This window comes from Helicoverpa armigera, chromosome 23, assembly GCF_030705265.1.
Source record: "Helicoverpa armigera isolate CAAS_96S chromosome 23, ASM3070526v1, whole genome shotgun sequence".
Lineage (NCBI taxonomy): Eukaryota > Metazoa > Arthropoda > Insecta > Lepidoptera > Noctuidae > Helicoverpa > Helicoverpa armigera.
Genome location: NC_087142.1, coordinates 2,578,035 through 2,605,193, shown reverse-complemented (window position 1 = coordinate 2,605,193; position 27,159 = coordinate 2,578,035). Strand labels below are relative to the sequence as shown.

The following is a 27,159-nucleotide window of genomic DNA, read 5'->3' as shown; positions in this document are numbered from 1 at the left end:
CGGCTTTGGTATTCATAAATCTTTATAGCGTTATGCGTAACTCTATAACAATTTTAGGAATGGGCGATCAAAAGACAAATATAATTGAACGAACGAATTGATTTTAAAATCACCTGAGAGCGACCTCTATGTCTATGACTCAAGGCATTCGTTTAAACATACCGATTTACAAATCGATTTCAAAACAAAACAATCATGCGTCTATTAATACTAGACTAAACACCGACTAAACATTTCAAATTCTAAATAGGTATTCCGTCAGTGGAACTCGCCTTCAGAATACCAACACACTGCAAACTTTTAGTCGGCCGATAGTTTTTTTAAGCTCATAAATCAGTATGGAGATGAATGGTGGTACGCACATTATAAAGATCAGGTGTTTAGCCTGACTGAAAACTTTAATTAGAATAAAAAAATCCTTAAAATAATTAAAGTTAAAATCCTTTTTTGCTAATCAACTGTTGACCGACTTTTTAGTCTGCAGTGTACTCTTTAACTACAAGAAATCGATGCCGATTTCGGCGCATCAAATCTAGCGTCGGAAAATCTGCTGTTATTGTACTGTGATTGAAATGAACATGAATTGGTCTTTTGAGTTTTGAATTCGCAATTTGTAGTTGTCATTTGCTTTGTCAGCTAACAAAACTTTGGTAAACGGTGACATTTCTTTAAAATATTATGGTATCTTTTTACTTATTTATCCTTTTTTTTCTCTTCCTTTAAAGACCGCGACCGTCCCTTATCCTTACTACCTTATCCTTATTACCACATCATTAAATATACAATATTCACCAAAATTATCTTCGCCTCGTCCTTCCCGCTAACACTTATAAAAGACTGGCCCTTTAAAAAGATTTGTCCTACGTGAGGTGGCATGACGTCATGGGAGGGGCACCGCCGGGTCCTCGTCGAGGCTTTGGGCGGCGGCGACCTCTCGCGTCCGGCCCTGGTTCAGGCCATGGTCCGGGGCGAGAGGGAATGGGATGCCGTCGCCTCCTTCTGCGAAGCGGTCATGCTCGAGAAGGAGGAGGCGGAACGCCAGAGAGTTCGCACCTCTCATCCCGGCCGCCGCGCTGGACCAGGTAGACACCATGGGCGCCGGGTGTCGCGAGATGACTCCCGGCCACCGTAGGCGTGGGTCTGTGGGCGGTGAGTTCGGGTGGCTCATCGTCCCTCTGTCTTTCTAGACGACAGACCCGTGTCGACGGCGCGCGTTGTTCCACGCGCTCCTCAAAGAGATGTCAGCAACCCCAGCGGGGCCCAGCAGGGCCAAGGCCTGCCGGGGCTGCGGGTTGTTCGAAAGAGATACCGCGGCCCTGGTACATAAAAGGCCTATGACGGAACACGACGATTTTAGTCAGTAAGAGTCTGACACTCCCTCACCGCTGCTAACCCACAGCGGGAGGGGTCATTTGATGATTTTACGTCGATAAAAAAAAAAAAAAAAAGGTGGCATGACGTAGCCGTCCTTAGCAGCATGTTTGTGGAATACGATGGTCTAGCAAAATGGCGATTAATCTTTAATCTTTTCACTTCAATGTACCCGATTCATGTCACGATTCAAATGAAAAATCACTGTTGAACATTGCTATAATAGAGACGTTTGTATGGCCCGGTAGGGGTATACCTGGTTAAGTAAATTGATATATTATCATATTTACTTGCTCTGCGGTCAGAATGAAGATTTCATGGTCAGAATACATATGTTAACAGACCAAAAGAAAACGTTATTCCAGAGGTTTTTATCTCTTTACTAGGTAATTAGAGAACAGTTGTTAAAGTATAGAAAGTAATTTTATATAGGTACATAGTTTATCTACATAGTTTGTTATGTTTTTATGAAAATTTATTGAATAAAGTTTTCTTTTTAAATTCCTAGATTCAACATATTGTTCCTTTGGTGGGTACTGTGAGCTACAACGTCCAAGTGTCCATAAAATGCTATCGTATTTATCCCTATTTACTTTATCTCACAAAACACATATAAGCTAGAATTTTCACACGAGTTCTTATGGTATTTATAGCATAATATTGCACTGTAATTTTCTAATACCACGACAATAACAGTTACTGTCATGTGGGAAAAATAAACTAAGCACTGGTTGCAGCTGTCTAGGTAACACAGAGAAGATAAGAAAATATACGTAGATTGACGAAATAATAGATAGAATAGTAATGCCACAACCCTTGTCTAAATCAAACACAACCTGGGCCTTGACATTATGATTACCTAACTGCCGCAAAATGTAAATGCTTTTATGAAATGATGATGTAGGTAATTTGTATACAGGTCACCGATTCACCTAGCCATATGCGGGATGTTGTATTTTGTAATTACGAATAACTGCCGGATTGCCGCAATTAAAATAGCTTTTCGTGAAACTACGCTCAGAGATCAATAAATGTATGCAAAATTCTTTTCATGCCAAAAATAAAACTTTTCATATGAAAAATGGAAGCAGATTACCTACGACTGTTTTAATTTTTAATTTTATGTTTTGGATAATTAGAAGGGAGTTAGTTTTTCCTTGAGAAGTCACTCCTGAGAAACTGCATAATCTACTATTTCATAAAAAATATAGGGGGAAGTCCCGTAACGCCGGGCGGCACCTAGCGCCGGACACTAGTACTATTTAAGCGTGTATAAATCTGTTCGATTCAAAATACAAGTGAAAAGGGCGCGGGGGGCACACAGGTACAGGATCACGCGCCGCACCTCACCTGTGATGCACACGACCACGGCAGAAGCAACCGTTAGCTGGTTTAGGTGCGAAATCACTGCGACAGCTAAATATCAATGTAAGTAATTCTAGTAAATTTATGCATTTACATTTGAGTGGTATTCAAAGATAAAAGTAATACTTGATTGTTATCCGTAAAATGGTAGAATATTATTAGATCTTTTAAACAATTTTGGTAGGTACCACCTAATGAACGAAAATGTCTGTCCCTTAGCGCCGGACACTAAGTCGTCCCTTAGTGCCGGACGGTAAACATATGAATATTTCTTGTGAGAATTTACGTCATTCATTCTAATTACTTAATTTGTTTTAGATTATAGAAGAAAGAAGATAATTAAAATGGAAGACAAGAAAAATAACAGATCCTGGGAGCCACAGAGCTTACAATCTGCTATTGATGAGGTTATGTCAAAAAAAGCTAGACAATTTTCGTAGTTTGCTTTGAAGACTGGATCTAGTGCTCGTCCTGTCGTGGGTGGATACGTGAAGTATGTGAAGACATTCTAGAGTGTGAAAATGGCTAAATATGCTGGTTATTTTGAAATTTCCAGTGCTAGGGGTATGGCGCAAATAGCCGTCCGGTACTAGGTGCCACTTTTAAAATTACGTTTTTTGTTATCAAGGTTTGATTGATAGTATTAATTATTTTGGAGCAGAAGTTGCATTTTTGATAATTTAATTTGATTTCTAACTTTGTCATCTTATATAAATCATAATTTAATAAACACTTCTTAAACTATTTTTTGTTTTATTTATAAATAACCTTAGGTGTCCGCCACTGGGGGACTTCCCCCTATTACTATCTTAATTTTAAGTTTAGTTAATTATATTTTTTGCCAAAGAATAAGCAGCGAGTTACTTTTCCATTAAGAAATAACTCCTCAATACTACATACATAATTTGATACAAATACTCGCAAATCCAGAGCTATAAGCTATACCTAAGACCTGCAAAGGCGCTGAAGACCAAGGTCTTTAAGTAAACCTCCTTACTCTGACGTAAACAGTAAGCTTAACAACGTATGTAGTTAAACTCAGACTCCTGTCTGACTTAATTCGTAGTATTCCATCATAAAATAATAGGGCATAAGTCTAACTAGGTACTACTCGAAGTAATTACTGAATAGAATATCCGCTCTTTGTAAAATAAGACGTCTTGATATAATTATGTCTCCGAGAGCAAAGAAAAAGTTTCTAATGATTGCCCAATTTAGGAATTGTTATTGACCAGTCTAGAGTAATAAAGACAAATAATTGTTTGGCTCCAAAACTACTGAAAAAGTTTCACTATTGGAAAGCTACACTATTCCAAAGTAAAAAAGGCTATATTTTATCAGGTTAACTACGATGAAACCGCCGTAAAACAGCTAATGATATAGCAATTACTATGAGTAATAATAGTGATTAGTCGAGAACTCATAAAGAAATAAACATAAATGATGAAATCCAATTTTTGGGGTACCACGCTCAAAGGATAATGTCAGTTTTTGGGGTTCCGCACTCAAAGCATAATTAATGTCACAAGGCATTTCTGTCTCTGAACTCTGATTAGTTTATTTTATAAGTTTTAAAACAATGTCAGAAGCTGTCAAGTGGATTTGGGACAACTTTGACACGAGGGCATTGAACCAGCGGCATATTTTATAAGAAGACCTCAGTTAGAGGAGCAAAATATGTCAAAGACGACATTCAAATTGAAATTGACTTAATACCAACAATTAGCAAAGTTATTGTTTCATCTAAAGCCGTTCTAATTGATTACCAGGAAACAACGCGTTTCAAATTACATTAAACTAAATTGAACTGAGAAATGTTACTTAATTTAACATTAAAATCTGTCTTCAACACTTAAAATGTAATTAATATAATTGTGTAAGACGAGGGCGATAATTAATAGGTTATATTTTGTTCTCAAGGGATGTTTGTTAAACATAACATTTAGAAGTTACTTGAGCTTCTATAATTATATCTATACTTATATTATAAAGCTGAAGCGTTATTCGTTTGCTTGAACGAGCTTATCGCAAGAACTAGATCGATTTAAAATCCTAATAACTTATGTATACAGAAAGAATATAGACTTGTAAACGTTACACAAATCCTATGCTAGACCCGAAACATCTACGTTGAACATGTTACAGATTACACGGATTAACTAGAAAAACAAAAGACTACACAATTTTGGGCGAAAAATCTACGAATAAAAATGTGTACTAGAGCGATATGGGAGCGTTACAATAAAACGTATAGGGTTATAAAAGCGGAGAAGAAATAAAAAAATGTCTGCGTAAAAGGCAGAGATAATAAGCACGTATTCATTGCACTCGAGTGTACGGCTCCTTTCACGTGTTTACGAGTATTTTACTACATTTTAACCACTTTTGTTATTTTCGCCAAGAAGTGGTTCGGAGAAAGGGTATTTTTTGCAGGAATTTAAAACTGCTGAAATCTCGGTTTCAACATTATTGAGTATTATTAATAATCGTGAAAGTTTCAATCGATGAAAATATATGAAGTTATGCCTATACGAAGAGAAAATAAAGTTTTAACCGACCGCAACGGCCGAACGAGTTTTAATGTATACTTGACGTAGTAAACAACATCAAATTCAGTTTAGCCAAATGTGTGATAATCACGCACACACACACGGATAAAACTGAGAACCTCTTGTTTTTGAAGTCGCTTAAAAATACACAATATCCAATACCATTTTTGAAATAGCCAAAAAAATCTCCTAGTAAGAGTAATACACATCTGTCATAAAACAAACAAATATATTCAGCAGAGATTGTGTGTGTTACTTGTTATCCTTTCCACGTCAGATAGCTGGGCCGTTGGGCGCCGTGACTATCCTTTCTGACAGCACCTGAATCCATATTTTTCCACTGTATTAGGGAAAATAAATTACACGTCTGTCTGTCTTGGGTTCCGCATCCCTTGGGTAGTCTTGAATGATACGCTCTTACTTTGAAACCTAGAGCTTTTAACTAACCGGAGACGCCATGAGCAAAAATCTATTCGAAAAAGTGACTTGCTTGGCAGAAGTAACGCAACAAATACTGTAAGATCACTCTTGCATTTTCAACATTCTCACACAGACAAGCATAAACTTGATGCACACATCTAAGTACGTATGAGTATGACTGGCGCAGTGTCGTATGTTTGGCAAAAGGGAATAGACACACGACAAAATTTTCACATACACAAACATAAACATGGCGGACACGATTAACATAAATATGTATGGCAGTATACTTTGACGGAGGAAAAGCTACAGAATGGCGTATCCAGTTAGTTCCATGCTCTTAGATTAAAACCGTGGCAAACCGTTAAGGCAGTGTTTTTTATCGCGAGAATTTCTCGCCCTGTTGGCTCCGCTTTAGTAGTTTATGGCACCACGGAGACTTGCTATAGGGAATATGCTAAGAGTGCTTTGGAAACTGACTGCATTAGGCAAATATATGATGTTATAGTCTCAAGCTTTATTCTCTTTAAGGCTGTCGGAGATAACTCCTTTGTTCTACCAGCTATCTAGGATTTTTTACATGAGAAAAATTTATATCTGTCTTAACCATTTGTTTTGCGTTTTTTTTGCTGTAATATTGGCAATAATATATAATTTGTATTATGTATTAAGATTGATATTAGATACAAAAACAAATAAAACAATAATTGAGAATTCTTTCTTTTCCTCTCGAAAATTGAGTCACGTAAGAAAAGCCATCAAAATGTTTTTCCCATAATAAACATTGTTTATGGAAGTGATTACGTAAAAATGCCTTATAAATGTCACAATGGCTCTTAATATGATATGAAGTATGATTATTAAGGAATATCCCCAAAATAATAAGAATATGAAGAAAAAGGGACTTCTGGCCGATCCCTATCAATCTTCTGGCAAGCTAATGGTTCCTACTTAAGACATCGAAATGTTTTTTGATTAAGAAAATAATAAGGTCATTTATCAAAATTAGAAACGATGAATGCGTAATATCAAAAATGAAAATTAAATAACTTTCTCATGCACTTTTATGAAAAAAATATTATTGAATTTCAGGAAGGCTAGTAACATTGAACTATTTTAAGCTGATATCTTCGTTTTCAGTGCATTTCAGGTACTAAAATAACTATCTAAATATCAACTAGTTTGGTTAGGCTATACTGATTTATCCTATCAGGCTCAGGACAAATTAGTTTTGCCTGGGTCAGTTTGTCCTGAAATGTGGTTTGAGCGGCACTATATATAAGAGTATATCTACCCAATACTTCGAAATACCACCAGTAGGGACCTATTCGAATATTCTACGTCCTATAAACTAAACGTAGTGAAACATTTACGTTTACTATGGAACGATACAAAGCCAATTCACAGGAATGGGAGAGGACGAAATTCATGACTGGTGCAGCAATTTACCTAAATAAAGAGTAACTTTGGCAATATGGGCCAAGTTTAGAATCAAAGAGTATTTATTTGAGGTGTATTTGTGGTGACAGATATAATATTTATAGGGATAATATTATATGCCTTTTGTAACTACAAATAGGAAGAATCGAGGCAGACAATTATTTAATTGGTTAAGAAATACTCAAAAGAATAATGCTTATTTTAGCACCAGTAAAATAGGGTAGTTTCCTAAAAAATAATAATTAGTCCGTCTTGTAGATTGTCCAAAATTAAGCGATACGTATTTTTTCTTTTTTAAATTGGATCAGAACTTGTTAAGATATAGCGTGTTAAAGTTGAGTGTGACGTCACAAGTTGCTACAATTTTCAGGAGACTGTGACGTAAAAGGCCCCCACTCCTAATTTTTGAAGCGTATTATCTTTGTCATTTTATGTTTAATTAAAAAAAGAAAAAATACGTATCCAATATTTTTTGATTATCTAAAAAGCGGACTAAATATTATTTCATTATTTCGACCCTGGACACTACCCTATTGTCTGTGAGTATTTTTGTGTCAGGCTCAAATACCATATAAACACATTATCAGAATATACGTACCTACCTATGTAAAGGCTATGTAAAAAATCTGTATTATTTGAATTAAACCGAATAAAATTCTATCATACTGTTTTTTTATGAAATAAATAAGAAAGAAAAAATCCAAAAATAAAACAATAGAAATCTAAACAAAGCTAACAAATACCCAATAAAACAGATCTTCACAGATTCACCCAAATAAGTCAGTTTTCCTTGCCCTGCGGCAAAATCCGAACGTCAATCTCCTTTGAAAAAACCCTTTGATTCTGAATCAATTTTGTTTCACGATAACAGACGGAATCAGGAGTACATATACGTTTGTAAATATCATTTTCACATGTCACACGAGTATTCATATGAATTTCTGTGCAAATAGCAGTGACAAGAGATACCGTAATGATACAAAGACTGTTTCAATATTGGGGGAGGAAATAGAACGCTTGATGTGTGGGAAGGTAGTCAGTCACTTGGAGTAGGCAGTTGTCATTTTGTAGGTTGAAAGGGTTAAAATAACATAGTATAGGACGATTTTATGTGTAGATGTTTTGTCTCACGAAAAAGAATGAGCCATACTTGTGCAAAATTTACATGCATATTTTCTTTGTATGCATTAACTCTATAGCGTTCAGTAGTGGCCGAGTCACCGAGTCATATAACAACAGTATTCTCGTATTAAAACACATTGATTGTAGACATATAAAATACCAGTATGGCTCGCCCGCTTTCGGGAAATAAAACAACTGTACGACTGGAACTATAGACTAATAATGTTCGCTTCGAATATTGAGTCGTTTGAATACATTAGGATTTGCGAAATATAAAATTAGTTCTTAAATTAGGTATCGCATCTTCCGCCAGTGTTTATCGTGAAATCTAATGTAACCTATAATTCATTTTAATGTTTGATGTCACCCTCAGGTGGTTTGTAACCCTAGTCATTATAGTAAGTGCTTATTCAGGTGCTGAGTTGATTTATAACGGCTTTGGAGCACAATGAGACTCTCGGGCTACAAAGGGGCTCTCTTATTTCTACTAGAAACTGCAAAAGACTAGATGATGTATGTGATAGAAGCATGAATATATTTGTACTAGCTGTTCTAGGTGGTTTCGGATTTACTTCATTTATTTTATGCTGTCTCACACAGCCAGCAGATTGACATGCATGTCGTGGGATAAATGGGCTTTTTAACACTTTTTTTCCTGATCCTGTGCACAAATCAGTCACAAAACAACTCTTCAGTTTTGATGAGTGTTTTTTAATTTCCTATTCACAACAAAAATGAGTACTGACTGATTTACAAGATTACCAAACAACATTTACGATAAACAAAACATCATTTTGCTCCAAAATATAACATTGTTAACAATCAATTTGTTAAAGATTTATTTCATGACCATCGTTAAGATGAAATATTCATGAAACAGTTCAAAAACTTCTATTTATGCTGCGGCACGTAAAAACTCTTGATCAGATTCAGATGACACTAGGAAACGGTAAATAAGAAACTTTAGTAGAATAACAAAATCTTTAGAGTACCAGCATGCTACAAACTTTTAGTCGGCTGACAGTATGTTTGGGCACATACAATTTACAAAGATCAGTTATTTAACCGGTATCAGACCGACTAAAAACTTTGATTGAATTCACGATTTTCTTTTTCTGCAGTGTGTGGTTACTTTAAGGCACTTCGAATACCTACCTACATTGCGATATTTGTCTGCAGGTGACTATCGCAATACAAATTCAAATGCTTATAAAGACGACGTATGTAGAGATTTGTGTTGCCTTGTCTACGAAGTCCCTTAGATGTTTTGAAGTACATAGTTTGTATTCTGTGTCAACGTAGAGGATACTTTTTGTCCGCATATTGACCCAATTTCTGAAGTAAGCAGACGAAAAATCACGTAGTAAAATGCAGATGAGTATATAAAATCTACACTTTATGTCGTTCAATGTCGACATAAAGTGTAGATTTTATATACATATATAATAGTAGATAGTACAGTCATGAACAACTCCTGGCCAAGTCAGAGCCGCGCAGATCGATCGATCATAAAGTTAAGCAACGCTTAGCGGTCGGTGCGTGGATGGGTGACCATCTTGTCATAACGAGTTCTTCCATGACTCGGAAACCACGATAAACTTTCGGTAGTATTCATATATTTTAGAAAATATGACAACGCGTTAACAGTTTTACTTGTTACCCGTGTGAGTTTTCTCTAAAAAATTACATTAAAAACGCAAGTATAAAATACTCGAACCAGAATTTCAGTGGCCCGTCTTTCTAACGTGGAGTAATAGGATTCACGCCGTAATAGGCTTAGAGACGATTTATTCAGATGTGGTCTAACAACAACCACGCAACGTCGGCATAATGTGACTGCGACCAATGTTGAATGGAACTTAGAGCATGTAACTAACAGGACGCGCCAGTGCTGTGCCTTCGCCTTGCAAAGTTACGGGACCGCCACGCAGGTCTATTGTATACATAAGTGGATCTATTTTATGTTTGTGTTTGTAATTTTTGTCGTGTGCATACTGTGTGATTTTTTTGTTTTTTGTATTCATATGTGCCTAAGTGTTGTTAAGTTTCGGTACACTAACAAGCCATATGCAAGACTCCTGATATTCAACGATTTTTATAACACTGTATGAGCAAGCTGTCACTAATTGGTTTCGTTTCTTAACACCCTGCGAGTTTTCTTGTCGTTTTTTTTATAGTGATGTGTGACCATTGCGACTCCGGTTGGTAAAATCATCTAAGGCATGAAAAGCTAGTGGTTTCACAAGATACAAGATACAAGATACTTTATTTGTAAAAACATGGGTGTACATATAGTTATGCAGGTTGTTACACAAGAAAATAAAGTTACCATTCATGTTTGGCCTCTTAGGCGTACAAATATTCAAAAAAATAAAATTTAAAATAAGGAACATTCTTAAAATTTTACTTACAATTAGGTTAAAAATATAATAAATAAGCTACTAGCAAAATTTAAAATAAAGAACATTCTTGAAATTTTACTTAAAATTAGGTTAAAAAATATAATAATAATCTACTAGCAAAACAGTCTTAAGTTTCAAGCAATTACTTTGTCATTTAAGAATTCTGAGATATTGTAGTATGCTTTCTTTTCTAGGAATTTCTGCAGTCGTTTTTTAAATATTTTAGAATTTTCTTCCTTCCAACTTTTTGGCAGTTTATTGTATATAATGGGTGCCATACAGAATATACTTTTTCTCATTAATGCCGTGTTTGCACTTTGTGAGCAGAGGACAGTATTATCACGTCTACTTGGGCTAGATAATTCTTTAAAGCTTAAAAATGCTGCACACAAATGCTTATTTACGTCCGTACTTCTGAATGGGACTGAACGTTTCAAATTATCTGAATGTTTACCACAACTTCACAGTTTGTGACAAAATAATGGGCTTTTTGAATATAATTAATTTGAATGACGTACCTCAGAGTAGGCTAATGCAGGTCATTTTATTTTCTGCTATTTCTTTTTTGAAGATCCACAATTATTTTTAGGTATTATCTTGGGTGTTCTTTTGTACCTAACTAAAGGTATTATAAAGCTTTATTATATAAATGAAACTTCACAGAATATGAAGTAATTTCTTTCAAATAAACTATGAACAGACAAATTAATGATAGCAGTAACTAACGAATATTTTAATCCGGAGTCTCATCAATCTCTTAGCGGGTAATTTTCTAAACAAATGGTTTGAAAAACTTTTGAATGTAAACTGGCATTATTCATTTTATTTCGGGCTTAATAGATTGTTGTCTATTTTGCAATTTTTTTTGTCTAAAAAGCGGGCAGCTATTCATGCCCGTCGGGTACAGGACATCCATCTTATCGCAAAAAGCAGTTTAATTAAAATGTAAATTAACAAAAAAAACCTAAGCTTACCTAAATTATCAAACTTACAGGATTACTTAGGGGATTACATAAAGATATTTATAGATGAGAGAAGATAAGAGAGCACACAAGAAAGTTCAAAAAGTTGAATACATAAGGAAGTACATAAGGGTAGTATATAAAAAAGTATATAAGGGGAGTTTATAAGGAAGTATGTATGGAAGTACATAAGGGGAGTACATATGGAAGTTCATAAGGGGAGAACATAAGGGAAGTACATAAGGACGTATATAGGAGGAGCACATAAGGAAGTAAATGAGCGGAGTACATAAGGGGAGAACTTAAGGGGAGTACACAAATATTACTTATGAACATAAATATGTATGTATATATTGGTTTAAGTTTCGGACAGTGCAATCCAGATTTATCTAGACACAAAATAATTTAAAGACAAACTTACCCAGAGCAAAATCGCAAGAAGGTCCAAAGAAAACATGGGCGCAGTCGTTGTAGGCGTCTATAGCTGATATCACAGCGTAGGCCGCGTCACAATCCGTGACGTCATACTTCAGCCATTCGACTGATAGCCAGGGAGGGAAGGCGTTCTTTATGACTGGGTCTTGCATCGCCAGGTCTAGGGCAGGACCAACCTGGAAAAATAATAAGATAAATTATGGAATCAGGCGTTACTATGCGGAAATCCATGACAGTAACGAATCAACGAGGAATTAATGTCGCGATATAAATGCCGTATATGTTTCCTACAATAATCGCGGCCCTAAGTAACTGACACTTAGTTTTAATTTTTCCTCCGATAAACTAAGCAGGCAAAAATTTAAGTTATTAAAGCAATATTGTGTCTTTGACGGATGTAAAGTAAAATATACCAATGTATGTACAAAAAAGTCATGTTAGTTACGCTGTTTATTACCTAAGAACGGTTGACGCTATTTGGATGAAAATTCTCAGGGCAGTAGCTTAGAACCACAAGACGGACATGTTTTTTCCCAGACACGGCGCGAGGAACCCCGCGGGTGAAACCGCTGGCGGGATTTTGTATATTTATAATAAGTTGTTGTTTAAATTAAAGCCCTCATGGTAATAAGATTATTTTATGTTGTTCGATGACTTGTAAGGTTATAATGATCTATTGAAACATTTAACCCTCTTCAACTCCCTTGCCAGAGCCATGAAACCAGGTCAGTTGTTATGAAACTTGTTATATTCGAATAACAAACTAAGTCAAGTAAGAAATAAGTAGCTATAGAAAGGCATATTAAATAAGTAAGTGCTTTTAGGCTTGTATTTTGTAGAGATAATATTTATTTATTATGTTAAGATTTTGAGCCTATCTCGATTGCTCTTCAGTGTATTTCGTATTCAGAATATATCTAAACAAATTCTGTATCACTATTTGTAGAAAGTAGTTTGTCAGAAACCACTGTTTGTAACCATTGAAGAAAGCTCTCAAAGAAAATGTAGTGTCATCATAAGAAGTAGGGTGTCCAAACTGAACAAAAATATGAAGAAATCACAAACACATCAAGTCAACATAAACAAGATTCCATCATAATAAAAATAAACGAAGCAATGGCAATGTGTTTACAAATATATAACCCATTTTTGCAACGAGGAAGTGAATCTACCATAACGGGAAAAGTATTTTTTTCCCAAGATTTATGTGCACCCTACTCCGGAACTTGAGAATTGTTACATATTCAGAGTGGCGGAAAACATTTTTCTCGCAATAGAATGTTCTGGATTATGTCCTGAATTTTGCTTTCAGCTGAGACTTCACCCTATTTGTTTTAATGGCTAACCCCAACTTTTGTTTTAATGTGTACTACATTACACGGATACGTAGGTTTCCTTTTTACTCGATAGCTGAGAATAATTAAAGATGCTAATTTTATCACCTTACTACTTACTAGCCGTTGTTCCGCGGTGTCATCCGCGTGAGAAACTACTGCCTGTACCAGGATAAAATATAGCCTATGATACTCGAAAAGAGTGTAGCTTTCCAGTAGTGAATTGGTAATAAATTAGTGTAGGTAGACAAGAAAAGAATATAATACTTTACTGAGTATCTCTCCGTTTTAGTGAGACTTTATACTTTTATTTGATTTTGATAAATAACATAAAATAATGAATAGCCAAAAGCGGGATAGCGAAAACACGTAAAAATTTTCAGTAGCGGTTTTTTTCATTAACCTTTTATTAATAAAAAAATCAATAGGTATTAATTTACACAGGCAGCAACTAGCAAAAAACGGAAAAATAACTATCCAGTGGCTACCCATTCATTAAAATAATATAAAAGCTCGCAGTAATGCCTTTTCAAGCAAGGCGTCGAATAGCAGAATATATTTCTTTTCTCTATAAGTTTTCATAGGAAAACACAGTGATGGTCATGCAACATTAATTAGGGTGGAACACAATGGCAGTGGGCGTTTCGCATCACATGCCATGCATTGCCAAGATATCCTGATTGTGCTGTGTAAGTTAACCTTTATTTCTTTCAGAAAGAACTGTAATGTCGATAAAAGGCTATCGATAATCGACAAACGCTTTTGTATTGCTTTATTTTACATAATACATATACTTTTATTTTAAAAGTGTACAAATAGCTATTTGAAAAATATCTTTTATTTAACTGGCTTCCACCCGCGGTTTCACCCTCATCCCAAGATAACGGCTTCCCGTAGCTGGATAGTGACAAAAACCTGTCCTATGTCCTACTGTGTCCCCTATAATTTTCAGTTTAAACTGTTCAGCCATTCTTGAGACTCAAGACTTGAATTCAGACTTTTATTTACTCTTTTATATAGGTTTATAGAAATATATCTGCGTTAAGTATATGTTTTATTTTATGTAACGCTGTTGCAACACCGGCCCAAATAGATAGTGAAGCGCCATGACATTATCGATAAACATTTATCGACTCTAACTAATCTAATTGATGAAAAGATTTCGTGTTGTACGTGTTCCTAATAATAGAATGTATATTGTTATCTTTTTATCGAATTTACTCGGATCTAATCTAAAAACTTATAGTGCGTACTCCCGTTTCCATTAGTTATAAATAGACACTGCTGATAACGTAGATATTATTTAGAGCTCTATAATTATTGTATCTTAAAAGTAACATAATTATTCGATTCGTTCTATGAATCATAGTTAGTTGGATTACAGAGGATCAAAGGATTTTATTGGTTTTGATTGGTAGCCTGCATTAATTAGTCATATTACAATATTCGGACGGACATAGAATACTACAATAACCGTTGTAATACTCGATTTCTGATTTATAGGTGTTGATTGAAAGCCTGCATTTAGAGTCATATTACAATTCGGACAATAACAATAATGTAATACTCCATTTCCGATTATTAAAACGGTCATAAATAATTTCTATTGATGTATGCAAAACTGAATTGAGTAATAAATCAAATTTTAACTAATATTATAAAGCTTGACTCAACTAATATTACTAAGTTACTTAGCGTAAATATTATCGGCACGAATAAAAGCTTTTAAAAGAAAACTTTTTTGCTAGTACCTAACTACATTGATATCATAATACTCACAGCTGATAAACAGGCATCATAAGTCGTGTTCTTCGGCAGCAGCAAAGCTGCCCGTATCTTGCAATTCCCATTCTCATCACAAACGTGATCACAACTCCGAATTCGCGGCTTTTCACCACGACAGTTCAATTGACAGACAGCCACATTCACTAATCCAAACAAAACTAACACGCCCCACCACATTTTAGCTTTATCGACAAACTCTAACGTAAAACACATCCATATTTAATTTATGAATTAGTAAACAAAAATTGATTTTAAAATTAGAACACTTTTTTTTCTATTTCGATTCCATAGTTCACAATTTTAACGCGAGATTTTTTATCGATAAAACAAATTCACGAAAGGATACATCATTATTTTTTTCACAACACTGTCACTGGACCTGAAACAAAAGAAAGAGTAATGAGTCAATGTTACTGGATTTAAATACCAATGAGATACAGAGGAAAGTCCGAGCATAAACTACAAACAATCGTTGAAACATGAATAAACACATCAGAACCAATAATTTTTATACTCATAAAGGTTTTTGCAATATTTTCTTATGTTCATAATTAATATTTTAAAAACAAAATATACCAATGTTGAACATCATTAAAAAGATAATGACTTTTATATTTACACTCCGATCTAAAACAATCATCGTCGACTTACGTGCATGTTATTAAAATACTAGCTTTTCTCGCGGTTAGGTACACTCGCGTTCCAAAGCAACTTACTCCCGGATTAAACGTAGCCTATGTCCCTTCTCAGACTCTATAGAACATAAATAACTAAATGCCCCTTGCATTACAATCGGTTCAGTACATAGTTTCGACCTGGTAGCGCAAAATACAGACAGACAAAACTGCTGGTTCATTCATCTATTGTTAAGGATTCCATAACAGTGGCTTGAAAGCTTTTTCGTTTCGTTAAATTCAATTTCATTCATTCGAAGTTCTTTGAATTTTATTCATCATTTTACTCAAAAAATCTGTTTTAAAAATATTCCAATGTTTTTTGCCAGGGATACTTTGTTTCACGACAATTTTCGGAAATATGTAGTCGAATATGTTTTTGTATTGTCAATGATGTTAAAAGAACAATGGATAAAAATACAGACCAGATTCTGGCCGTGGTTTCACCCGCTTTAACCTATTTCCGTCTCCTATGTTACAGGTCGTTTGAGATTGCGTAACACAAAGTTATTTTCGCATTTATAATACTAAAATACGGATTACAGTAAGCTGGATACAGTCACACGTATAATCCAGCAGATGTCTTCTTTGAGCAATTTATTTCATCCTATCACCATATAGATACATATTTTCAAAAAAGGTTCAAATTGATCGTAACTTTATAGAATTTATGGCTATGTTTCATTCTGGTCATGCATAGAAAGTAGGCCATTATGAGATAAAGAAAAATAATGCTTGGACAGATGCCCTAAACGACCTTTAGTCCTGACTAATATAATAAATGTGAAAGTACTTAGCTCTGTTTATGTACTTATACGCAATCATGCTAGACTGCTTTATCTGTCTTTTACATACTATAGTTAAGAGCCTGAGATAGAACATAGGCTTTTTTTCCAAAAGATGCGGGTGAAACCACGGGAAAATGGTTAGTATCTAATATTAAATACGGGAAAAACTCGAGAGCAACACAACTTAGAAAACAAATAAAATGTAGAAATAAAACCTAAAGCGTGAAGTTACAATACAAAGGCCCAAGTCCACCGACAACTTAGACGTCAGTTTTCTTAAAACGACTGTTTACTAGGAATGTTTATGCACCAGTTTCAATGAGCAGTGGTTTTAAGAAAAACTAAGTTTATGTTGTCGATGCATTCGGGCCTTAGTAGTTTCATTTTACTTTGCGTTGGCTTGTAACTCGCTGTTTGTATGAAGAACTGCAATCTAACATTAATTAGCAATTAGTACTTTTCTAAATGCGTTCTGAAAGAAAATGCAGAGAGATATATTTTTCCGTACCTACGGATAAATAACTTATGTTATGAGTTTTTACTACCGCATCTTTTCGTAAAAAAAGACGCACTATCAGATACATTTTCAGTATATTTTTTTCCTACCAGGATAAATTTATCTTGTTTTTCAATTCATGATAAAAACGGATTATTAATATCTCAAGTTTCACCAAGTTTTCTTCAAACACAATGTTGAAAAGTAAAAAAACTACAAAACTACACCTTTTCCAATAAAATGCTTCGGAAAACTAAATCGTGGTCCTTTCTCCTCCATATCAATACGTTCATTTATCTTTGCAAAGATAAAAAAGATGAATGTCCTTCGACAAGATCTTTAATGAAATGGTCCTCTTATAAATAATGCGAAAACAGAATCGTGAAATCGAGAAACGTGTAAATTGGAACGCCAGCTGTCATCTAGTTTATAACTTTTGAAATATTCGCGAGGGACAATTTTGGTAACATTTAATAAACAGAATAAATGAAGCAAAGGAAGTATATTTTTAGAATCTATACTTTAATTAAAAACCTGAAGAGTTTTATTTTGTATGGTATTATTATTTGTTCAATCGTTGGCATTTTTATTAACTTGAAAGTTTTTATTGCAGTAGCACCGATTCGATTTGAAAAAATATTGTAATGTTAAATAGCCCACCTATTGAATGGAGCTATTTCCTATCCGAAAGCATGGTAGTTCCAACTGGACACGGGTAAATCGTGTGGCAGAAGGTAACCTTCGATAAGTGAAAAGGTGAGAAAATGAAATTTTGATGTCACTGAAATAGATAGAATCTCTTTTAATGTATCTACTGTTATGAAATTTATATACTGCGTTTATTACGCTCTTTCATAGTTCAATAACAAGAGTCATGAATATAAAGAAACTGCATTTGTTTCGACATTATTTGAAAACTAACATAACCCTTATTATGGTTTGCTGCAGACCTCCAGCTACTTTTGGTAGATCTGGAAAATATATTTTTATAGTATTGTTTTACCTTAACGCGACAATCACTAAACGAGTACAAAAGTCCTCGTTTCTTATGCACATAATCTCCATACGTAAATATGTGCCTACATAAATTATCTGCTATTTAGTCGAACAAAAAATCAATCAAGATAATATCACTACATTATATATAAAAGATAGGCATTAGACATGAAGCAAATAAAAAAATGTTCTTAAGAGTATTGTAAATAATAGATACCTACTTCTTGTGAGATGATGGCAGAAAGAAGAGTATGGAAGAAGAACCCCAGATATAATTAGAATAAAGGCAAGAGGATGATGATGGATAATATCAGCCGTATTGCAAATAATATAACATACAACTGATTAACAAAAGGCCAGAAAAGAATTTTCAAAAATAAAATCTGACCTTTCAGAGTACGCAATCACGCAACTAACGTTTTTGTCTTTACAATACCATTGTTTCAGCCTGTAGATACTGGTATTATGTAAGAAACAAAGGAACGTAATGCAGCCTCTGTAGGTTATTAAGCGCTCAGAATTAATATCATAGCATGCAGTGGAACGGAGGCTTCGATGAATTGTAGCCTTTAAGTCTACTAAATACAGGTCGTGCAAAAGGTTTATAGTAACTTCGAAAGCCTTTTGTTTAGATGCTGTGTTCAAGTCCAGGATTCCTGATAATTTTACCGTTGGTGACACAAGTGGAAACCGAAAATGATGTTAAAGCTGTATTGAAAACATTTGGTTTTAAATTTTTGGTTTTTTATCAACCAGGAAAAATCAATAAAGTTTTTGTTTACTTTAAAACAAAAATGTTAATGTTAATTAGAAATCATCTGTCTTTTTTACCTAATTTCAATATAAAACGCGACGTTCGATTGGGTCTGGGTCGAACCGAAAAAGCATTTTGAGTTCTACAAACTTTCACGAAACAGCCTGAAGTCTGAAAATGTTACACCTACGTGCCTGAGAGGAAACGTAAAACCTATTGTGCGAAAATTTCTAAACTGTAACCTTTTCAACGGTAACAACTGAAAACTATAACCGAACACATGCTCGCAGTAGGCTCGCTCCATGGAGTAAAGAACAATGAGCGGAGATGCCATAATGCAGGTAGGTCAGGCGCCTTCTTCTATCAGTTACGAATGAAATAACGAGGCGTCGGGTTCTTTGAGACATCTGTCATCAAAGTTTTGGTATTACAAAAAATGGGCGGGTCCAAAGAAGGCGTATACGGGCGAACACGGTATCGTTCCTCCTACCCCGCTGACCCGCATTTTGGCTCGTTACTTTTTAGGCAATTTTCCGCTATGACACCTTCGCTAGTCATTTTGTCCTCCATGGTTCGCTCAGACACATTTTTTGTTCGCAAACAAATGTGTGCGAACTATTTTGGTGGAAACTCGCCATTACAGTGTTGCCTTCATTAACACAACAATGAGTTTTGTTTTGCTCGGGATACAGTTAGTTTTTGTTTGCACCGATAATTATATTGTTCCTGTATGTGACGGGGCTTTGTATTGCACTGTATAGAGATACATTCAGTTTGAAAAAATAGTCTCTGTATGTCCTTTTATTTGTAGGTAGTTACTTACTTTGTACTGTGTTTGTTTTCGATAGCTGTATTTTTTAGTTTTATATATTACCAATTCACTATGTTAGTTCGACATTCCTGACTAATGTACACGCCTATCGTGAAAAACGCATCATGGCTTAAATACTCCAATATTTTTTTGAAACTGATATGATAATTTATGACGCTTCTATTTTTAAACAATATCCAAACTCCCACGACGAATATAATATGGCAGCATCTTAAACAAAAATGTCGCGGTAACAACTTAATAAATTAAGTTAAACTTCCAGTTGGGGAATACTAAACAAGTTAAAAACTTAAGTGACAGGACTACGGGCGCCCCCTGGTGGTACACAAACATCGGCTTACGATGTCACAAGGGAAGAACGAGGGACTAACTGAATCTTATTAAGGGCTCGGAGGTAATTTAATGTATAGTACTATGTTTCTAATCCTGTAGCAGGTAAAGATGTTGTTAACTACTTAGGTATGGTATCTAAGAGTTCATACGTAGGTACCTAAATGTAAGGACCACATAATGTTTATCTGTTTAACTCGTGTTTAGGTTACGTTTTGTAGATATGTGGTAGTGAGTCTATTGACAACAATCTAAGATTTAACGTCTCGTTTTGTTTAATTAGTTGATGCTAATAAAAAATAAAATATTGGTAAAGGGACGTTTAGAACAAAAACTCGAACACAAAAGTTTCATAAGCATATTTATGTCAAACGTCTGTTTAACTTTTTTGTAAAACACCAAACCGTTCAGTTCTTCAACATTAAACTGAAAACTGGAACTGGAAACTGAAAATAAAACACCTTACAAATTGATTCACCTCTTTCAAATTCCAAACAAACAGTACAACTTTATCGGCCGATAAGACTTAGAAAAAGGTGCGATAATGTAGTTATTTCTGTCTTTGATTTAGCGATAAACAAACGTAGGTACAATAATAATAACGTATCAGTCAGCTGTCGTATTGACATGTTGATAAAGAATAGGATTTACTGCGATGTTCCTGAGTTGTGTTAGATGTAGACTTTGTTGTGAAAGAATTGACTAATAGGTATGCGTCATTGTATCAAGTTCTATTTTATATGGGAAATATGCAGATAACCTCACCCACTGTAGGTGCAGCGGGAGCATGTCTGACGCTTACTGACAAAAACCCACCATTTTCCTTCTTAAGCCCTTCGTGTACTAGGGCAGTGGTAACTGTTTCAAACAATCCCGCAGTCCCTGCAGGCTTCGACCTTACGGAATTTGCTGAATGCTCTTTGAGGGCCGCGTGGACCAAGAGAGAGGTATTTTTCTGACAACATCTTTCTAGTGAAATAATTGAACCAATAAAAATATTTTCAACAAAACAAATTATTTATCGTTCCACAAAGCCTTAAAATGTCTTATCTAATTTTAGAAAAACGCCTACGGACGTACAAGCAAAAATATAAAATCAAAACACGTTACCGCGTAAATTAGACGCATTCAACTAAAAACTCTGTTCGTTATAGGAAGGGAAATTTGAATAATATCCACGAACAAACAATAATGGTGATCAAATATGTAATGAGGGTGGAAACATTCATAAAATTTCAGCCGAGATTTTTGGGGTTCCTTACAATTCTTGGCTTCTTCCGACTTACATGAACTCCAGATAACTTTGCTAATCCTATCTCGCGCGAGCACAGTAGAGTTTTTTCCTATAATTTAAAAATTACGTAGTCACAAGTAGCCTACATGAAGGTATCTTACCGTAAACGGAGTCTAAAAGCTCGCTCCTATTATTACGCTTTTATACCACTCCACCATTATATGCACCATAAGCTACGGTAAGCACTGTGGTCGAAAGGGTGACCATCTGTGTTATACGTTAAGCAGGATGCTGGTTAGTTCGAACCAGAAACTTCAGGGATTAGTCTAACAGCAAGTGATCCGTGTAAAATACTGAAAAGTACCCACTCAGCACTATATTTCATCCAATGACCTTATGGACGTTAAAGTAAATCAAATAGTCGTTTACATAATTATCAGATTTCTTGTCCCGAAAAAAGTGGTTTAAATATCTCGACGGCACCATTATATCTCCCTTTTCTTATATTTTTTAGATAACATCATATTTTGCAGCAACATATTTTCGCATAACGGTGTTTTCCAAAACTCTCAGCGTCGGTCAATTACGGGACTTTTAAATATGATTTTCAATCTGTTGCGAGTTCTTAAAGTTCGGAAACTTTTAAGGAAAAATCTTCGTAAATTATTTTTAATATTTTTCCATCGCTTAACCAATTTGGAAGCTTTTAAACCGGGGTAACAAAGATAATTGTTTATTTTTTATTTCCCTGTTTCCAATTTATTTGGGGACATCAGTTTGAATTTTTGGTCATAAACTACTTACTTTGTTACCCGTTTTGCTCACTTTGTATTTTTCCAACACTGACATCTTTTTATGACCTTTCTCCATCCAATTTCATATCTTAGACACTCTTTGTAGCACTTATGTGTTTAAACTGTTTACCTTAAAAAGTATGAAACATGTATCATCTACTAAGACCCATAAAACCCGCTGAATAGATAGCTTTTTCCCCAAGAAATAATAAGACAGATTATGTAAATCCCCTACCACCATAATTGGCGAAATGTTTTATTTCACCACATCTGTCTTCGCGCTTAAGTGTGACATTGATGCATTGTGTTTTTTATGCTATTCTATCAATCAAAATGCCAAAAGGGATCAATAATCACCGATCAATCGTACAAGCCGTAACTGTCATGCGGAACCCAAATATTGTGACGTGGCAACACTGAGTATCAATGAATAAATAGACGCTCACTATTATCGCTTTTATTGCGTAATAAATTTTCTTCATGGGTTTTCATATCTTACGGATCGTTATGGGTTCAAAGCAATAATCGTACATCTTAACCGAAATAATTGGAGTATCATAAGAGTTCCCATCTTTGTATCGATAGATTTCATAAAAAAGTATTTGTTTTAGAGGTATGTCGGGTTTTTCTGAACCAGCTTACTAATAGATTTTTCGATTTGATGGAACTTGTACTTTCATGTACTCATATAAATCCATCTTTAGGAATACGTACGTCTACCTCTTTGTACATAAATGTTTTATCTGATTTAGAGCAGCTGTTAAGCTGTTAAAGCGGAACAAAGTCACTCATCATCACCCAACCCTAGAGTACTTAAGAACCTAGATTTGAATAAATATTAGATGAGAATCAAGGACATGTGGTTCAAACATCTTACGTATACCTAGACCATTTTTGAACGTGCGAATAATTTAGCAAAACAAATATTTATTGGTAATTACTTACAGACAAATAAGGTCTTGCACATGCTTCTCTACACGTGTAAACGAATGTCCTTGTTTGGTTCACTATAAATATTAAAATAAAATATATTTTCTAATTGTCTACAACGGTTTCTATCGTAATTAATAGTAAAATAGCAAATACAGTCATCTGACATGTCCGCGTGTTTTCATGTTCCGTGTACTTATTATTATACCATGTATCTATTGGGCTATCAACAGTAGAAATTAATTATAATGAGTCATGAAACAGTTTTATTTGTTTAGCTGTAAAGTAATCTCAGAATAGTAGTAGTCCGATTAGAAGACATCTTCCGATGTTTAACATGTCTCCTACTATAAAGGAAGCTACAAACTGCGAGGACCTTTTATTCCTACAAATTCAATTATTTTTATCTGTAAACATATTTTACACTATAAAATTCCTATATGTGGAATAAGTATCACTACAATATTTCGACAACTTTAAGCCACCTTTCATAGAACGAACCTTTCTACATAGATACACATAGTAAGCAAGCTATGAATGAATAACATCACCATTACGTACAAGATATATGAGCAGCGAAGTATCGTTTGTTTGTTTAGTCAATATATTACGGTTATGGCCTTTTAAACCGCAAATAACAACATTGTTACAATGATTTATTCCGATACGTAACCATTTGTTTAACCACTTTTATTGTACATACATGAATTAATTAATGGCTTTTCTGCAAAATGGTCACAGAAATAAAAAACCCATTATTTATTTTTTGTAATTTTACAAATAGATTTATTTTGAAAACATTTTTGGAGGCTCTGTGACATGGCTTATCTTCTCAAATGCAAAATATATTTCAAAAAACACGTTACGAATTGAAAACCAACCTCTTTCGTGTAGCCGATAAAAATTACAATTTGAATTTGGAATTGAGTTTCATTCAACTTTGGATGACATCAAAACTTTTTTAAGTCATCATTTTCGCGATCAAAAACGTATTTCTAAAAATGAATTTGAATTTGCAATTCTTTTTTCAACGTTATTTCAAACCAGCTACATTTTTCTTTTACATTTTTGAACGATGATCACAAATTCGCGTAGGTAATTTCAGAATTGAGTCAAAACTTGTTCTATTTTTGACTCAATTCAAACAAATCGGCATTGCATACCTATAACCGCTATTTTAAATCATAGTCCTTGAATCTACGAACATCAAATAGAGAATGATCAAAGCAAACTTTGGCAAACGTGCTGACATGAGGTAGGAGTGTGTACGGACAGCTAGCGAGGATAACGGGGTACGTAACGTACACAAATATTTATTGTATTAGTATTGTGTAATATAGCGATTGCTGTGAGTAAACAATACCCCTTGTATTGGAATTGATGGAAATATCAAACTTTGGTAGGTACTCGTATTTCAGGTATCTCGATAAAGCGTGTGTTGTAAAATATAGATTTCGACCGCGTCCAGAGGGTACTATTTCCCGCATATATGTATATTAAAAATAACCTGTATACCTACTACTCTGATTTATAAGCTATAGAGGTATCTGCCAAGTCTCATCAAAATCTATAGTCATTGTATTAGTATGTATCCGACATTGATAGTTGATGTCAAAAAAAGGTTTTCTTTTAAATTAAAAAGATCTTTTGTCATGAACTCCTTTATTGTAAAACAGAGGTTATTTCTATTTTGTGATGGTTGAATACACTTGAACAATTCATTTGTATCTCGTTATAATTTCCTCGAAATCTCTCAGGTTCCAACCACTAGCTTCTACTACAATTTTTGTGTTGCATTTAAAATTGTTGATATTAATTCAGGTGTAAACAAACCTCATTTGTAAAAGAAAATATACAATTTTATTTACTCTCAATTCCTGAATGAGGTTCTGTGGTCGGAACAAAATCAACTGACGCCGAAAACAATGCAATATTAACAATTAAACACTGTTTTTCCTAGAATTATGTACTGATATTGTGATTTTAACACAACACTGACAACAAACATGCTAGAAATAATAATGAGGAATTTTAATTATATGTATGCACTAACTAGCTTCTGCCAACGGTTTCACTCGAATCCCGTGGAAAATTCATCACGGAGACGGATAAAAAGTACCCTCGATGAATGGCCTATCTAACTATTTTTAGGATTCCGTACCCAAAGGTTAAAATGGAACCCTATTGTTTTCGCTCCTCTGTCCGTCCGTCCGTCTGTCACCAGGCTGTATCTCATGAACCGTGATAGTTAGAGAGTTGAAATTTTCACAGATGATGTATTTCTTACAGTGGCGTGCACTTGGAGAGGCCTATGTCCAGCAGTGGACTGCGATAGGCTGATGATGATGATGATGTATTTCTGTTGCCAAAACTAGAATATTTATTTAAGTATTTTCGGGGGCTCCCATACAACAAACGTGATTTTTTCACTCATTTTATAAATAATGGTACGGAACCCTTCGTGCGCGAGCCCGACTCGCACTTGGCCGTTTTTTTTTTAATTTTTGAAAATAAAGATGTTTTTGAAATCGGACCAGTAGTTAACAAACAAACAAACTCAAGCCTCAGTCTATAATATTAATATAGATGTATAATTTGCTTAAACAGTCATTTGAAGTAAAATTTGTATTCAGCATCACATTTAAAATCATGCTTAATTTTAAGTTTACAGAATTGTTTCCATAATAAATATTGTGTTAATGAAAACAAAATAAGTTAAAACCTCATTTCATTATTATTGGGTAGAGATAACCGTATATTATTGAACTTAATTTTTTGTATCATAAACCATAAATTTAAACCATAATTTTTGAATTGTATTGCTAAACCTAACTTCCGCCAGCGGTTCTATCCGTGGCCAGTACCAACTACTCCGTGCAGCCGCGTGCGTGTATAAAAAGCATTCTATAACTTTTTTCAATAAATGGACTATTTTATATTGAAATATTTTTTCAGACTAGGTTGACTACCAGTAAGAAATGCCGGAGTGAATGGAAATGAGAGATGGATTCCAACTGTTTAAGGCGTTTTCCGAAATTTGGAGACATTTATCGTGTCGAGATGGTCATCCATCTACGGATCGTCCGCGCCTTATGATAGACAGACCCTTGCAGCTGCTAGTTAGCCATGAGCTCTTCCATAAATTTTCTTTAAGTTTTAGCAGTAAAATGACATAACATGCTCTGATAACAACCATAATACATTCTCTTCCTACATTTACAACTTAACAATTATTGCTAGATGAAGACGAGGCCCAGCAACTGAATATTACAAAGCCATACTTATAACATTGAAATTACTTTGAGACAATAAAAATAACTTGTTACTATATAACGCCCACAAATCAATTAGGCCACGAGAGAAAATTCCATTTATTAAAGAACAAGGAGCCAAAGCTTTTCCATTTATATGTATTTCATTCACACAAAACTTATCAAATGCTTGTATATAAAAATAATAGTGTTTTCCCCTTCCTTACCCATATTCCCTCCCATTTGCCCATGTTGGCAGTTTACTCCATACTTTAACAGGACCGATAATAACATGGTCCTTGATGCAAAAAAAATCGAGCACCTATGTTAATTATGCCTGTTATCGTTTTGTCTTTGTTTCATATAATTTCGATAATTGTAATAATTATGTAGCTGGCATAGCGGTAGGATTAAATAAGAGTGTATTCCAAATTCAAACATGATTTGTCGACGAAATTCCACACAGGTAACAGTTTTATAGGAAAATCGTACTTATTACTATTGAGTTAAGGTGCATGACAGTTACCAGTGATGTGCAGTCTACCGTACGCGCGTTGCCGCAAAACCACTGCTAGCGTGTTTTCGCGCACAAATGTTCGCCGTGGTCTGCACACATTTTTTTAAATACTGTAGGCTAGAATAAGTTGATCAGAAGAAACATTTGTGTGCCACACTCTGGTGGAATCTCGCCTCAATAATGTCTACTGAAGTTATCTTCTTAAATGAATTACCTACTTATTAATCTTGGGTTCTTAGTGAATTAAATTATGATGTAATATGCAAACCAAGCATTTCAGTACATTTAAATATAAAACAAGATATAGGTACCTATGTACGAATTAACTTCAGCATGGATTAATATATTATGTTCAGTTTGGGCCCTCACTTTTCATAT

The 27,159-nt window shown here is 34.6% G+C and overlaps 1 protein-coding gene across 2 annotated transcripts in view; it reads right to left on the bottom strand.

Moving 5' to 3' along the window:
- LOC110371350 (atrial natriuretic peptide receptor 1) overlaps positions 1-27,159 on the bottom strand; it is a 239,061-nt gene that overhangs the window by 180,117 nt on the left and 31,785 nt on the right. For both annotated transcript variants that reach the window (XM_064040918.1, XM_064040919.1), the window contains exons 2-3: positions 15,180-15,564; positions 12,053-12,242 (exon numbers count right to left, since the gene is read on the bottom strand). In XM_064040918.1, the coding sequence (XP_063896988.1) occupies positions 12,053-12,242; positions 15,180-15,398 (409 nt within the window). In that variant the 5' untranslated portion in view covers positions 15,399-15,564. The remainder of the gene's footprint in view (positions 1-12,052; positions 12,243-15,179; positions 15,565-27,159) is intronic.